This window comes from Microtus ochrogaster, chromosome 16 (assembly GCF_000317375.1).
Source record: "Microtus ochrogaster isolate Prairie Vole_2 chromosome 16, MicOch1.0, whole genome shotgun sequence".
Lineage (NCBI taxonomy): Eukaryota > Metazoa > Chordata > Mammalia > Rodentia > Cricetidae > Microtus > Microtus ochrogaster.
The window spans coordinates 3,403,095-3,420,042 of record NC_022018.1 but is presented as its reverse complement, the minus strand read 5'-3'; the positions used below and the strand labels follow the sequence as shown (position 1 = coordinate 3,420,042).

Sequence of the window (16,948 nt, the reverse complement as noted above, 5' to 3'; positions counted from 1 at the left end):
GTGATCATAAACACCTGATCTCCCTGTCTTTATCAAACTGCCAAGATCGAGAAGTACAGGTATGTACTTCCGTGATCTGCTATAATAATAGAGGCAACAATGACCTTGAATTCCTGACCCTCTTGCTTTTGCATTTCTCCTGAGGAGAGAGGGAAATATTTTGAATAGATGCTCTTTTAAGAGGGAGACAGAACAGCCCTTGCTATGATCTTCACCTAGTAAACCAAGCTTACTCCTGCAGGCTTTTACATTTACATATCTTGCTAAAGTGCACGTGTCTTGTTCTCTGAACCCCTTGGCCTTCCTGCTCAATTACTATCTGTGCATTTAAGGTCAGCATACTGAGTGTGCTATTTAAAATTTTACTTTTTTACCCTCACCTCTGGCACTTTATTTCAGTCCTATGTTCTCTTGCTCATCATTGGCATAAAACACATTTATTTATTTGCTTACTGTCTGTTTATCCGAAATAAAAATGCAAGTTCCCTTGTAATGAATAATACTTGTCTTTTTTGCTTTTGTTTATCTCAATGCCTAGAAATATATCTTGGCAGGATACAGAGCTAAATTCATATTTATTTCTTTAAAAATGAGTAAATGACTAAAGAAATCAGATTGAAATCATCTTATATTTTATTTGTGATAAAGTATATCAATTGGTAATAGCAGTGATTTACCAATACCTACATAATTTTTTTATAACGAGAGTTTGAAACTGATAAATATGCAAATCATCTTGAAAATAAGATACACTGGAAATAAAACTGCACATGCAATTTAGAAAACCATAACAATAAGTGAAGCTAGAATATAACAATAACAATTACCATGAAACAATTAAAATGGTAATTTTGTAGATTCATATCAGTTGCTACAAATCTTCCCTTCAGAGCTATTACCACTAGGCATAATTCATTGAAATGTTATATATTATCTCTGATTTACCACTATTTATACAATAGTTTAAAAGTGATATAAGCAAAACTAGCAAAATATTTAAGTGAAAATTGCATTTAATTGGGATGTATTCTGTATGGATAAGGTATGAAATATTTCTTTCATTTCTCAGTATAACCACGTTTAGTGGTATCCTAAACAAATTTATAACCATAATAGGTTTATGTTCGGATGCTGTTTGCATACATTGCCAATCTATAAATCTTCAAGAAGCTTATATTATTTTAATATGTTCAATACAGCAGCTCACAGTCATTTGTAGATATCATATTCATTCTTTCCTTCTCCTTCCTCTCTCTCGCCTCTCCCTTCCTTCCCCCTCTTTTCCTCACCCCTTCTCCTACATTGTACTGCCATCTCAATTTACAGAAAATTTTCAGACAGGTAGTTAAAATTTTTCATCTTCAATAGAAGAGAGGTTTGCCAATCATCCCAAGGCATCTAGACTAATGAAGTCACATGTCTAACACAGCCATCCTTCAAAGCTTATCTCACATAAACAGGTTGTGTGCAATTGGCCAGTAATCCCCATTCATTAGGTAATGAATTCCAGCTCTGTTGCAGTAAAAGTTACCATTAACATCCAATTTTGACCTTAAAGATTTCAGATAGTTTTTTGTCAGTTTTCTTTAATTAATAATGCATTTAAATTAAAAGTTATTAGTTCTTAAAAGGTTACTGAAAAGCTAGCATTTTGAAAAGGTAAGTATGATTTTAGTTATTTAACTGGATAATATTTATGCATCATGAAGATTCTAATTAAGCAATGATTTGTACATTGGTGTCATTTTACAAATGACACTGAAGCAAAGTCCTGAAAACCCAATCAAAAATATTCACGGAATTTCACAATATTCTGATTATGAGTCACAGCATGCAATCATTATAAAAATTATAATCATCAATTTATTCAAGAATCAATCAGTGTTATTCAAGAAGCACTGATTAAACACATTTTATTTCAGTATAGTCACAATCCTTGATTTCTATTTTGTGCTTAATAGTTTGGGAGAGTATAAACTGATATTTCTTCCAATAAACATACCATGAGTTTTGTATTCTGAGAAGGGCAACAACTCTATAGAACATTATTCTTAGGAGTAGAGGAAATGTCTAAAGGATTTCTCTAATACTATAAAAATAACATAATTTTATTGTTTCAGTAAGGAATTAAGGAATGATAAAAGTAAGTATAATTATGTATTGCTATAAAGTTGTTATAATACAGTAAATATTAAAATATTTTTACTAAAACAATAGGGTTATTTTCCTCTCAACATATAATTACTAAAATATGTAGAAACTACACAATCTCTAGTTTTCCATTTAAAAAGCTACCATTGTTTTATAAACTTATTTTCAACTTACTTCTCATAAATTCAACATTTATTTCTTCTTGACAGCCTTTGTCGGTGTTTTGTGGCTTTCTAAGTACAGACCAAACTCATATTGGTATATTTAAGAATTCTTTTTACTCTGCGACATGTGGAGCCATTTTGTAATGTGGATTTCCAGTGGCTCGTTGCTATTACACTAAGCCAAATTCGATTCTTCTTCTGACCTTGTCTCCCGCTACTATGTCAAGTTAATTTTCCAATTCTAGAAACTTTTAAAAACTATACTCCATGAGACTGTTTAACTAATTATCCAAATAGGGAAATGTACTTTATTCTGTTGTGATTGCGTGCCTTGCTTATGTGTATTATTACTCTGTTGCACCACGTAGGAATGTTGGTGAATTACAGTGATGAATCGCCAACCTTTCTTGGTTCCAGTTTCAGGGCACAGCGTCATTCTTTCATTGTTAGCTTTAAAGTTGGCTGTAAGATTTGAGAACACTTATGATATTAAATAAGTTCATAATTCTTCATAGTATTTTGAGTTTTGTCAAACAGTTTTTCTGGATCTACAGAGACTATTGCATGGCCACTTCTGCTTGAGTCTGTTTACATGGTCTCACAAACTAATTGCTTTAGTAGCATTGAACCAGCCTTGCATTTCAATTTATTCTATAACATTTTACTGAAATTTTTTAATTCTGTGAGAAAAATGACCATTGAAGTTAGATAACATGGTATTTTGTGGATTTTGTCTGGATTTTGTTGTATAATGAAATCTTTTCAGAATGAGGTAGAACATGTTCTCCTAGTTTCTATTTTCTACACTGAAAAGAATGAACACCATTCTATTTTTGATAAATCCTTAACAAAATTTGCAAGTGAAATAATGTTGTCTTAGAATTTTCTTCAATGAAAATATGTTCATTTTGAATTTTACTAAAAATAAAATTCTTCAGATTATCCCTTTATTATTAATGAATTTTAATAGTTTATGTTTGAAAGAAACTACCAGAAATCAATTGGTGGATGTGTTATTAGTTTAATATCTATAAGATTTTTCTCATTAGGCTTCATTTCATTGGTGACATTTGTAATCTATGTCTACTGTCTTTTTAATTTGGCTAATCTTATAAAACAATTAGTTTATTTACCTTTTATAATGATTGGCTTTTGTTTCTGAAATTTTTATTTCTCATTGCCGATCATCATCAATGCCACCATTTACTTCCATTTTATATGGTTCTTTAGCTTCTATCTGTATTTGAGAAAGAGACAGACAGAGACAGAGAGAATATATTTGCCTATTACAAGACTATAGTGCTATCAAAAAATATTTTTTTGGATATTTTTAATAAGAAATTCAAATAAGAATGACCCCAGAGAGTCATACATTTTGATGCTTAGTCACCAAGGAGTGGGACTGTTTGATAGCATTAGAAGGATTTGGAGGTGTGGGCTTCGTGGAGGAAGTCTGTCACTAGAGTTAGGCTTTGAGGTTTCCCATCTCCCTGTCTCTTTCCTGGGATCAAGATGGATGTACCTTTCAACTACATCTCCAGCACCACACCTGCCACATCTGCCAAATACTCCCTGCCACAATGATAAGGGACTAAACCTATGAAACTAAAGCAAGCCCCAATTAAATGCTTTCTCCTGTAAGAGTTGTCTTGGTTATGTTGTCTCTTTACCCCAATAGTACAATGACTAAGACAAAGGAGCAATGTGTTTTCACTCAGCCAGGTTATTAAGTCCCAGTCTTCTGGTGGAGGTCAGGGCTTTATCATATGACTGAATGGAGGTAGGCCCAAATTAGCACTTAGGTGTGAAATTTTATTCATTTATTAATCTTTCCCCAGATTGAAGACTTTGCTTGCTTTCATTGTTGTACCCCTGGGCTGAGGCTGTCCTGAACTAACATTGCATTCTACTGGGTTTTAGTTTAATCATTATATTGTTTTAAAATATTTTAATAAATAATAAATGTTAATTGTCACATATTGGTAGATCATTTTGTTCAAGTATATAATATGGTGATTTTGATGACTTTCTGTATATGCTTTCTATTATGTTTGGGAGACATATAATGAAGTTTCCTGGTGTAATCATACATTGCTTTTAATTCCAACAATATTTTCTATTCATTTTGAAATATTGCCATTGAAGCCTTATCTGTTGAAGATTGGGGGGGGGTTGTTTGTTGTTTTGGTTTGGTTTGGTTTGGTTTTGGTCGACTTGCCTTTAACCATTATGCAGTACAATGTTTCTACTTAGCACTGCTAACTTCTGTGGCATTGAGGCACATTTGACACTGATGTAGCCACTCCACCTGGGTTAGAGATATGTACTGCGTCTTTCTTCAACTTCTTATTTGGTAGTTGTTGTTCTGTTTTATTTATTGAGAAGAGTCTTGCTGTATAGTTCAGAGTAACCTTAAACTGCGATCTTCCTGCCTCAATCTTAGAGAGCAGTGACCACAGGTGTATCCCACCATGACCAGCTTTCACCTCCCCTTGCTTTTGATTAATATTTGTAATTATAGTTGGAATGAGATTTCATAGAATAAAATTGGTTCACTTTTTAATCCTAACTTACAATCTCTGACTTCTAGTAGTAATTGCTCTATGATTACAATAAAATTGGAAATTTTATTAATTTTTATTTGTCTACTCTGCATTTATTAACTTTGTCTCACAATAGCATCCCTTATACCTTTATCTCCACTATATATTTCTCTTGGCCTTTGAGTATATTATTTCAAAGATGAATATTTTGATACATTCATCTTCTATAAGCTTATTGTCTTATATTCATTGTGACTCTGAGGATAGGCATATTTTAATATTTTTCTTATCTTGTTAGCACTTTCAGCAGAAGGCAGAAGTCTTATAGTCCTAGAAATTCTATACTAACCACTTTATGTAGTAATTATATCTGTTAATCTCCATTCATTGAATGCTTAAGGTGATACAGAAATATTCCACTGCATATGTGTGCATGTGTGTGTCTGTCTGTGTGTGTGTGTGATGTAAATGTAAATATTTATCCCATATGCTATCCTATATGCTTTTAAGGGAGAAAATTACTCCATTTCTGGGTATTTTCTTAAATTGGTTGTTTTTCTTTTATTCTTGAAGTTTTTAGTCTTACTTTGGTATTGTTTTTGATTTTATGTTTTTGGTTTCACCTGAAAAAATCATCCACATTTCCTTTTAGAGATATCCTTCTGGTGATGAATATATCAATGATGAAAATAGGAAATAAAACAGACAAAATAGATTTTGAAAGACAATAGAAAATAGAAATTTATTTTTAAATGGATGGATGATTTTCAGTTTTTGAAGCAAACTTACTTAACTAGTGGTTCCCACTGCCTATCCCTATTACAGGAACAAAGTAAATGTTCAGAAGAATTTTGTGCTCTCTAGCAATGAAAATAATCCGTATAAGAACTAACTGACCAATAGCTTGGCCGAAAATAGCCTCCCTTCCTCTCTTTCTTTTTCCAGTTCCCAAATTGATGTGTACAGAGTTCATCCTCAAGCTGAACAGCATGAGGAAAATATTAAAACCTCTCCTTATCCTTGACTTTCATAAGGAGAGGACCAAGTTAAGTACTCACGCCTTTACTTTATAAAGTCATTTAAGCTTACTTATCTGTTTACATCCGATTAAAGCCATGCCAAAGCTCAGCTCACATCCGGAGGATTTTCTGATGGAAGACAACCATTTGGCTTTGCCTCCTTGCCTCTGGTGCTCCCACTCAATCCCACCCTCAGGACCCCAGGAAACTAAATCACTGACTGTCTTTAATTGGAGTTCTGTTCCTTGTCCAGGATGAACATTTTGTCAATGCCAGGTCTGTTTTTAAGCATAGCTGTGCTTATTTCACAGAAACTGTCCCATAACCTAATTTAAAATGCAAGCCCCACCTTCAGTGATCCTCATCTCCTAGGTCTGGAGGAAAGCCCAGCACCAATCACTCTCACATGTGGTTCTGATGATTAACTATATTCAGTCTGTTCCATTACTGCCTGGAGTTGGCTGCTCAATCCCACTGGAAATTTAATGCTTCTTAACCACCTTTCACATTCCTGCCCTTTACAGAACAGAGCCCCAGCCCCCCATGCTGGTCCTCAGTAGTCACAAACTCAGCTCTGTCCCTGCTATCAACCCACCCTCATTGTGCTGCTCTTTCCTTCCAAAACTTTACCTATGCCAGATAGAAAAACAAATTTAGTTGTTGCTGTTGTTTATTTTTACACGAAACATAAAATTCTTCTGGACATTCATCTTCAAAGAACACCATAGGTATCTTTACCTGATCTTCAATTTCTTATTTAAAGACCATTCTTGTATAGCTTTCCTGAAAGTGACATCTTTTTTAACACTCCATAAGTTCTAAGGATGGAGACTAAGCTTACATACCATTAACTCCCAAAAATTGCCATTTCCTAATTATTTGCCCATCTGTGGATAAATTGTCTCATTCCATGACAGCTACCTTATCACAACCCTGTCTTGCATGCCTGACATTCACATGTATTGAAGACCTCAGTCTTGAATTCTATAATCATCTTCTCCGATCCCAAACTCCGCAATGAGGTATAGATTTAACATATAAAAGGCACAACAATTGAAAAGAACAACCTTGAAATGCACACATGATGCCTAATGCTTAGTATCTTTCACTTCCACAGAATCTATTATGAGTAGATTGTGATAAAAAGCAAAGATTTGGGTGTTTTTCTATTTGACCCCAGGTTTCTCTGCAATGTTTATTGAATGTTACCATCTATTGACTCTTATTTCTGTTTTGTTTTTCTTCTTTCCAGAGGTATTTGAAGTGGTCACTACAAAATCTTGTATTTATCTTTTGAATATTTATTATGACTCCCACTACTTTGGTCTTTATCCCAAAATGATGATCACAGATAATGAGGAAGTTGCTTTAATTTCAACAACTAGTAATAGAGAGAACGTTCACATCTGAAATGATAGTAGGGAAGTTCCACTCCTAAGCAACATCAAGTGGTGTCCCCATGGAAATATGCAATGTAAGTATAACATCAATGGCAGAAGCCCAATAGTAAGGAAAAACTCCATCCAATTGCTTGCCTCATTGCCTGTTTCTCTTTTGAGGATGATTAACGAGACTAGTCAATAAACATATCTTGTTAGAAATCACTTTGACAGACCCAAACTTTTGCAGAAAATAAAAAGTACACTGAAGTTGAAGGGTCAGAAATAAATGCTTTATTAAAAAGACTGAGTGAACACTGGCTGCATTCTTAATTTAAGAATAGCACCAGGTAACAGGAAGAGAGAGAGACTATAAAGGTAGACTTGAGCTGAAGAGCAGTCAGCAGAGGATATGAGCACAGCCTGTAATTCTGATAGGCTGTATTTTTCTGGTCTAATTAATACCACCCTCTTTTCCTAAAATGTCTTTAGTGTTGATGATCTGATTATTTACTTCTAAAACTGAGTAGCATGAAATCTATCCCCCTGAATTATCTATTTCAATGAATCCTAAGGAAATCCTTCTCTAATATACAGTGAGCATCGCTGATACAGGCCTTTATGTGTTTCAGTGTTAGAAGGACTTTCACAGATCCCATAAGTCCTGCATATCTGCAACTTCTATCATACCAAAAATAACAATGGTTAAATTTCACATACAATACAAGTATCCACTAATAAAATCTTTGTTCTTTCGTAGGAAAACCAACATGTCTCCTTGGATCTTGAATTATTATCATAACTGCCATATATTTTAACTAAGTTCAAACATGGAGTCCCTTCTGACAAAATAGCTTCTAAGGTTTGTGTATAAGTCAAGTCCCCGAGAGGTTTATGTCTTCACTATTTGAGCCACTGTTTGACAACATTAACAGCTGTTGGGACCATTAGTGGTAGATCTTAGTCAGGGAGTCATTAGAACAAAATGTGCACAACTTTGAAAAATCTACTATTATTCTTGTGGGATCCCAGTTGGTTCTCATAAATTTATTATAATAAAGAAGAAAACCATTTTCCCACCTCAGTTTCCTGTCTCATCATATGCTCTTTCCCTCTTGAGTATTTTTTTCTATGATGTCATCCACAATGATGTATTTCTATCATGAAGTAATCACCAGAGCCAAGCATAGACCCTGAATCTCTAGAACTATGAGCTAAATTAACTTGATTTCATTATCTTGTACCTAGTCCCAAGTACTTCATTATAATAACATAAAACTTATTACTAAAATATTTATTGTATTTGGCTACATTAATGCAATAAAAAAGTAATGTAAAATAATATATAGATATATGAATATATATATATGTATATATATGATCCTTGGTTATTTGATTAAGTTTTTACCCAAATCATTTTTTAATTTTAATACTAAACTTTCCATTGGAAAAATATAAATAGGGAATTGGATGGTATCTGGTTAATATAATTAAGAAATCAATACTGATGTCATCTTAGATTGACATATATAGATTATCAATGTATTTTGTTTTTTCCAAATAAAAAATATAGATTCCAGCTACTATTTTCTTCCAATTGATGCCCTGCAGTAGATTATCAAACCTGTTCTTTTATGAGGGCATTTTTAGTGTGTGGAAGCCAGTTTCCTACCAGCCCTCTGGAAGGCACTGCACTCTCTAGTTTAGATTTAGCTATCCAGTGTAAACATCACTAAGAGATTAAAGGCTAATGCTAAATCATCCCACTTAATTCTTAATAGCATCAGAGCTTCTGAAAGAGCCTATCGTCATTTCCAGTGTAGACAAGTCACTCACTGTTATACAGTATATCAGGGCAATGAAACATAGCCACTGTTAAAACATCACAGAAAAACAGAGAAAAGTCATTGCAATGCTTACATTTTCAGAGTAAGAATCAACATGAAACACAAAGTTCTTACCATCTGCAGGCAAGCACCCTGAACTGAAAGATATATCATCAATAGCTATAACTTCCTCTTGTCCATGAGTGGCAAGCATTTGAGCTTGAAAAACAACCTGCATAAGAAACACAAAACAAATGAAGGACACAAAGTAAAGCGCACCACTCTCTCGTGGCGCTGTAGAAGAGAGCTTACAAATAAAATGCATGCCACTTCCTGCGGGTTTTCGGGTCTCACACAAATTCCAAGGAAAGGGGATCAAAGCAAATATTTTCACAATATTGCCATCATTGTACTGCAGATATCTGGTGTGGGTTATGGGCCATATTCGTGAACTCATGCGGCATCTCTCTTACATCTACCTTTACATTTTGAGCTCCCATATATGCAATTTATGTGCTCACATAAGTTTTATCTTGACCTCTGGACCTTGGCAATTTGTCTCATCTTCACATTTTAGTCACAGTCTTGTCTGAATTGTCTTTGTGTTATCATCTTGTATATTGCTGGCCATTAATAGAATCATGCTTAGAAAACAGACTTACAGTTTTGTGTTATGATGTGTAGACAACCCATGTCTACATAGCAAGAAATATTGTGCTATGATGAATCATAGATATCCAAAGAGAAGCCACTTTACTTTCTAATTACTTAAATCGTAGAAAATCAGTGCACTGATGGAAGTTTTATCTCAACCTCATTAAGGAATGCCAATGGTGCTTGTGTCTTCATTCAAGTGTGTATTAGACATGTGTAGATAGTTCAGCCTTTTTTATTGTATAAACATTATCACTTCAGAAACTCAATATCCCTTCTTGGGTTAATGTTTAGTATGGATCCACTGAAGCACATCCCTGTCCTGAATTGCATTCACTTTTGATCCTATACAACATGTTGTGCTAGTATGATTCCTTGCAAAGAAAATGTCGTCTACTAAATATCCAATAAAAGATGTGCCCCCACCTTGAGTAACCTAAAATGTAAGTCTAAGAAAGTCATATTCTTCACACAAACTAGAAAAACTGGAAGATTGCATAGAAAGTAGAATCATGTTGGAAAGACCCAGTTAACGTTAAATGAAGATTATTTCTAAGAAAAGCAGCATGCTGCTCATATGGGTATGTAAAATAATATGTACAAAAATAATACATAGGAGGGCTAGAACAACAACTCGGTGGCTAAGATCAATGGTTACTCTCCCAGAAGATCCTGATTTTGTTCCCAGCACCCACATAGCAGCTCACAAACATTACTGTAAACCTTGTTCCAGAAGACTCAACACATTTCTGACCACCATATGCACGTGTTTCACAGGCATGCACTCATAACACTCATACACATAAAATAAAATTAAACTTAAAAAATTAATAAATAACTCATACTATTTAAACTTTTAAAAAATCAACAAATAATCCATATTATATTATTTATACAAGGAAAACAAGTTATACCCAAAGCAGCAACTGAGATACAGTTCAGTGCAAGAGTACCTGCCTTGTATGCCTGACTCCCTATTTATTCTTCTCCAAGCTATGCCAGGCATATGGTTTACACCTTTAATCCTAGACTTTGGGAGCGAGACAGTAGAGGATCAGTAGTTCAAGATCATCTCCTGTCATATAAAGAGTAGGAGGCCATCCTGAGCTTCATGAGACTCTATATCTAAAGAACACTATGTACTGAGTAGATATACCAACAACTGATCTTCCAAAGCACTCAGGTTTGTTCCCAGTTACATCCCTCTGTAACTGCAGTCCCAGAGGAGCCAACAACCTCTTTTTCTTAACCTATTAACTTTCTACAGATTTTAGGCTTGTATGTGGTATATTAACATGCATGTGGGCACTCAAATAACACATTTAAAAAGTAAGTAAGTGAATAAATAAATAAACCTTTAAGAAATAAAATACAAGACTTGATACATAATTGATATTAAATATTGTTAGCAACTGTTATTATAACAGATATTAAGTTATGAAAGCTATTCTAGGAATTACATTTGAGAATACAAACCTCAATATTTCTATAAATTGTATTTTCTATTTTCCTGAGCATTTTTTTCCAGATTTCTATGCTTTCCAGCTCATGCCAAGTGTATCCCCACAGTCACAATATTTAAAACAAGAAGTGGAAATAAATGTCTGTTTCATCACCAGTCTAATTTCTGCTTCTCCCACACTCTCCCCAAAAGACCACCCATCATCAGAGCTGAGCTGGTATCCAGCCTAAGGAAAAACATGTTTTACTTCACAAATATCTGTCACTCTCCTGAGCTCTCCTCCGATGTCTCTGCCGCCTGCCAGGCATTTGCCCTCAAATGAGAAAAGTTACGTCTAAGTCATAATATGCTTCTCTTTCTCTCACTCCACTCGTTTGCTGACAATGAATCAGGCTGCAATGTGGCGATGTCCAGAACTCCAAAACGACCTTTACAATCACTTTCTCCTCAGGTCTCATGTCTAATCAGCCAAGACCTATTAAGTCTATTTTCCTTCTAGCCTTGTTTCCATTCCTATTTCCTCATGCCTGATCTATTGAAGCAGCCTTTAAATTACCTTCCTGCCCTAATCCTCTTCTCATTAGAGCTTGCAGTAGATATTATATGTTTATTTGGCTCAGCTAAATCACAGGCTAACTGAAGAAAAGTTATTGTGATAATTGGCTGCCATTTGAGCCCCCAGCTCAGCCAGGGGAACATTTTTCTTAAAAAAAAAAAAACGGACAATTTCTTGACGGGAAATTTACTAATGGCTCTGTAAAGCTACAAAATAGAGTCCATCAAGCTTAACTAAATGGCCCCACTAACAAGATTTAAACAAAAGATTTTTTTCCCCAAGGATGTTGGTTATAATCTGGAAATGCAGCTAAAACAAGTAAAACCCAGGCTAATGAGAAAGATCCAGGTCTCATGAAGAAACAATGTCAAAGGCTATCTTAGCTGTGGTAGTGCTAGTTCTATAAAAGGTGATACATAATATTCCTTGCTTTATCAAAGCTTTCTCAAAGATGGTTATTCCAAACATGTAAGTTATTTAGATGTTATTAGGAATTTTTTAAAGGAGTAAACCAGTCCCAGAAGAGGAGGGAAAGGGGCTGGGGAGAAACCAGCAGCTCATAAGAGAGGTTATCTCAGGAGGAAGGCATAGCTTGCACCGATTCAACAATAAAACGAGCCAAATCTATTTCCCCTGAGACATTTTAGAGAAAATGACCTCTGAATAGAGATAAGAGATCTAGTCTCAGGATACTCGATTTAAATGTTGGAGTAAGCTGTGATATCAGATCAGTAACAGATCGGGTTAACAATAAGTTCATGACCGAAAGACCTTACATAGATAAATAATAGACACATGCCATTAGAGTTAATTCATAGTATATATTCAATTATTTTCCGATCAATCTCCTTTCTTTCCCTTGCATTTTTAGACAGGGTCTCCTTATGAACACCAGGCTGATCCTGGAACTTTGATTCTCCTGTCCCAGCTTCCCAAGTTCTGGGTCTATACCACTTTTCAGCATACCTTGTTGTCATTTTTTTTAGCATATGAAAGAATATTTACTGATTTCTACATAATAGAGTTGACTGCTTTTGGCAGTTCATATTTTTATCCACATCTTCTCAAACTTTATAATTAGATACAGTTTAGAAAATTACTTTAGTTCAGTGTTAAGTGATTGTCATATGAAATCAAACTTCTATATGTTCTAACATGGTGTGCTGATATGATAGATTATCAAACTATGTAAAGCTTAAATCCCCAGGGTTAAAATGGGGGCAGGTCATCACTCCCCTTCAGAGGGTTTCCTTGAGTGGTCACTTAGATTGTGGCACAAAGTACTAAGCACAATTCCCTAACTTTAGTAAATGTTCTTCAGTAAGTATTAGTTGCTACTATGTCTTACGTGTTTTCAATATGTTATGGAAATTTGTTCATTCTTTGTTCATAATGTCAACTCTTTGTTTATGGAACAGTATATCCTGGGAAATTAAAACACTTCAATTTTATTAAGGGATAAAGTTAGATAAAGGACTCTGGGTGACCACCAGCTTCAGGGGATTTTCTAAAATCTCATGTTCATCTTGGCTATAGCTGTCACTGACTGAAATACGTATTTCTAAAGAAAGTGTGTGTGACTTTAAACTATCAGAAGTCTGCATGGTGGGGAAATTGCAGAGAATGAAATAATTCTCAAAGGTTTCTAAGCTGCAGAGGCAGCAGATATTATATAAAGGTGCTGATGATAAAATTCCTAAAATAGTCTTTCCACAAAAGCTCTATGGGAACAAGATAGTAGATGAAGATGGTCAGCATTGCAAGCACAACACATCTCTGCAGTCCAGCATGCAGTGGTGTGTGAACATCTGTTACTTGATGACAGGACAATATTTAAAGCAGGAGTACAGACTCGGCATCCCAGGCGCCATGCCATCTACTTCTTACAAAACTTTAAGTTACAAACGCTATTTTTCCAACAATTTAAAGTATTTAGTGAAACACATTAATAAACTAAGTCGCATCTATGAAAACTGAAGCTGCTGCTCCACTTAAAAAGCTCTCATGAATAATCTGTGTCTCAGTCACAGCTGAATTGCCCTAGAGATGGTATTCTCTGGAATTTTAAGGTTTATTCATTGGATACACAATCTGAGCAACAAAATCTATAGTGTTTGGAAATGGGCACCTGAGGTAACCAAGGAAGTCACTTTGAAAGGTTTGATTGACAAGGTCCAGCAAGTGTATCAAATCTCTGTCACCCTACTAAGAGAAACCTTGACCTAAATATATGAACAACTAGATACTAATCATGTATCAACTTGGGAATGATCATTTTAAGATTTCCTTGGTACTCATGGTTTAGAAGTTAAGAAAAATGAGTAAGTAATAGTTAAAACATGGGCCTAAATAAGATCCTCACCTGTCATCAAAATTAATGGAGCAAATTTCATCCAGTGAGATGGCTCATTCTTAACGGAATCAATCTGGGCTTTGCTGTGTTGCTTAGGCAGACATAGAGGCCTGCAAAGTGTGGAGGAAATATACTAGAACCTTCTCTAGCCCTGATTCCCATCTTAATCATCATAGCAATCACTGGTCTTCAGGGGAGCTTCGGGCATACCACACCCAGCTAAAGCCACTGAAACACCAAACAAGTGCCAAACATCTCTTAAAATAATACTTGAAACCTTTCTTGTGTCATGCCCAGCACATCCCAAGTAAGTCATATTTAAATAAGCAAAGCAATCACCAGAAAAAACAACCATGTCATCATGTAAGATGTCTCTCACCCACATAAACAAACATGGCTGTTAACTTCAATAGATTGCAAATTATCAAACTGTAAAACTATGTCCAACCATAGAACTATTAAATCTATGCAGCATGTAACCAGATCCTAAATTATTTTGTATCTTCTGTAAATAACCTTTTAGTTGAACAATGGCTGAAAATTTCAAGTGCAGTGATTCCATGGCATCAACTAAGAAAATATGTCACTCATGAAAATGTCATTCAACACTTATAGCAGGCATAGATACCTATCATTTATCCTTGCCTTTCCTTTTAGCCACTCAAGATTAACTTAAGGGTAAATTGAAGCTAATTTATTCCTTAGGCTGAAACAACTGGATATATAACATCAAATTAGATATTTTTACATTTAATTTATTTTTAAATGATAATTATTGATGAGAAATTTGGGGCAATTTACATCTCTCAACCTTCATCAAAGAAACTTCTACTTCTATTTGCAGGAGACTGCCATTAACACAAAGACCGATAAATTGTCAATGTGCATAGAATAAGGGATCATTGAGTATTCAGTTCCACCAAGACTAAGAGACCAACATGGTAAAGTGGGTGGAAGAATTTTAAGAGCTAAAAAAAGGTAGATAACTTCAGCAAAACTTTTGGTTGGGTATGACAGGGCTTTTGAATACATCAACTCATAGGAGCATTGTCTTCATGCAGACCAGCTAAAATACCAGCACGAAGCAGGGAGGGGATCCAGAAATACCACCTCTAGCTGAGAGGTTATTGGCCATTTATGGCTACTGAGGCAGGAAGAGACATTTTTTCTTCAGGGATCAAGCCCTTAAGAGGCTACCCGCTCCAGTAGATGGTTCTACACACATGGAGGTACAGGCAGCATTTGTAGTCTTAAGGGTTTTCTTAAGCACAAAAATTTGGGACGACAAAAGGGGAAAAGAAGGTAGTGAAGGAATTTGCAAGGAGGAAATAGGAGGTTATGTTTGATAAAAACACATTATATGCATTCAAGCAATAAAAAAAGCAAAACTAAAAATAAGATAATTGACTGCTACAATATTTCAACAATAAATGATAAAGAAAATATTTTGGCTAAATTGGTCCATAAAATGAGTTTAGACATTAATTTTCGTAAAAAATAAAATGCTTCAAAATACCTCTCATCTTTATCTGAAAAGTTTTCTTGACCATCCCAAATGTTAAAATATGTAACACTTTCCCAGGAAGTCTTATAATAAGCATTATATTATAATTTCTGTCCTGTATTAATTTTAATAGGCTGCATAAGTAAGCTTGTCTTTTATAAGCTTGCATTGGATTTAATTCATAAAATTATTTAGGAAAATAAAGGATGTGTTGAAATGAGCTTAACCATGAGATAAATATGAGAATCATCCTACTTCAACAGCATTTGGAATTAGAATGTAAATTAAAATCTCTTTATTTTTATTCATAAGTATCCTCTGCTCTCAAATGCATGGGGAAAGTTAGAGAGAAAAAATTTTTAGGAGGAAGAAGTGTGGAGAAAGAGAAGTAAACAAAGTAAAAGATGAAAATAAAAGATTTAAGAAATTGAGGCCTTAATTTCATAAAATTATAGTTAACCTTTATATCACTGTATCTTAAAATATATATATTTTAATTTAAAACACAAAGTCAACATTTCACAATGAAAATGTCTATTCTGTTACCATGACTAGCCATTCTAATTTACTCAAGACTTGAAAATTATGGGAAATTCCAGTCTGGCAGATGAATATACCATGCGACTTTTTAATTGGTATGTTTCGAAGTCTGGATTCTTACGGGTTTTGCTCCAAAGTCATAGGTGGAGATAAGGCTTACCTGAAACGGCTGTGAGCTCCGGATTGTGATGACATTTCTCTCCCACTGACTCTGAATTGTCTCTGCTTTCTGCCATACCTGCTGGATAGGACTGTCACATGTGGTTTGAAGGCCTGCTGTCAATTTGTTGCTCTGGTGACTGGAGAAGTCATAAAACGTAATCTGTAAGGAAAAATTGATAACCAAATAATTGCAATAAAGGAATTGCCAAGTTTGTCAGAACTGGAAAGGCTTTGTGTTGTACATACCTGACAAACTTGCTGGTCATTAGTTGGAAGGAAAATTCTGCTTCTTAAGTTTGAGGAGATGGAATTCACTCTGGAGACCAATGTGAGAAAATTGGCTGTGACGAACAAGAATTGTGAAATTAGACTGAAGCTGATCACTGACAACCTAATTTTAAACACTAAAGGCTATTCTGGTATATATAACTGTATTGAAAGGATTAAAAACTAAAACACACCAGTGAACTGACTGATATTTTTACATTTTATATTGTCTATTTAAAGAACTAACAGTGATTATACACATTATAATATTATGGGCAACAGTCCAAAATACACTTATGTGAAATGTAGTCACATTTCACATAGGAACTAACAGCTCCATAAAGAAGTTATCTAGTAAAAACACAATT

At 34.6% G+C, this 16,948-nt stretch overlaps 1 protein-coding gene across 1 annotated transcript in view; it reads right to left on the bottom strand.

Annotated features, from left to right (window-relative positions):
* The window catches only part of Malrd1 (MAM and LDL receptor class A domain containing 1), a 583,538-nt gene that overhangs the window by 531,924 nt on the left and 34,666 nt on the right, over window positions 1–16,948 (bottom strand). Inside the window, exons 3-5 of the mRNA XM_013348957.1 lie at window positions 16,560–16,654; window positions 16,312–16,473; window positions 9,218–9,314 (exon numbers count right to left, since the gene is read on the bottom strand). Of these exons, the coding sequence (XP_013204411.1) occupies window positions 9,218–9,314; window positions 16,312–16,473; window positions 16,560–16,654 (354 nt within the window). The remainder of the gene's footprint in view (window positions 1–9,217; window positions 9,315–16,311; window positions 16,474–16,559; window positions 16,655–16,948) is intronic.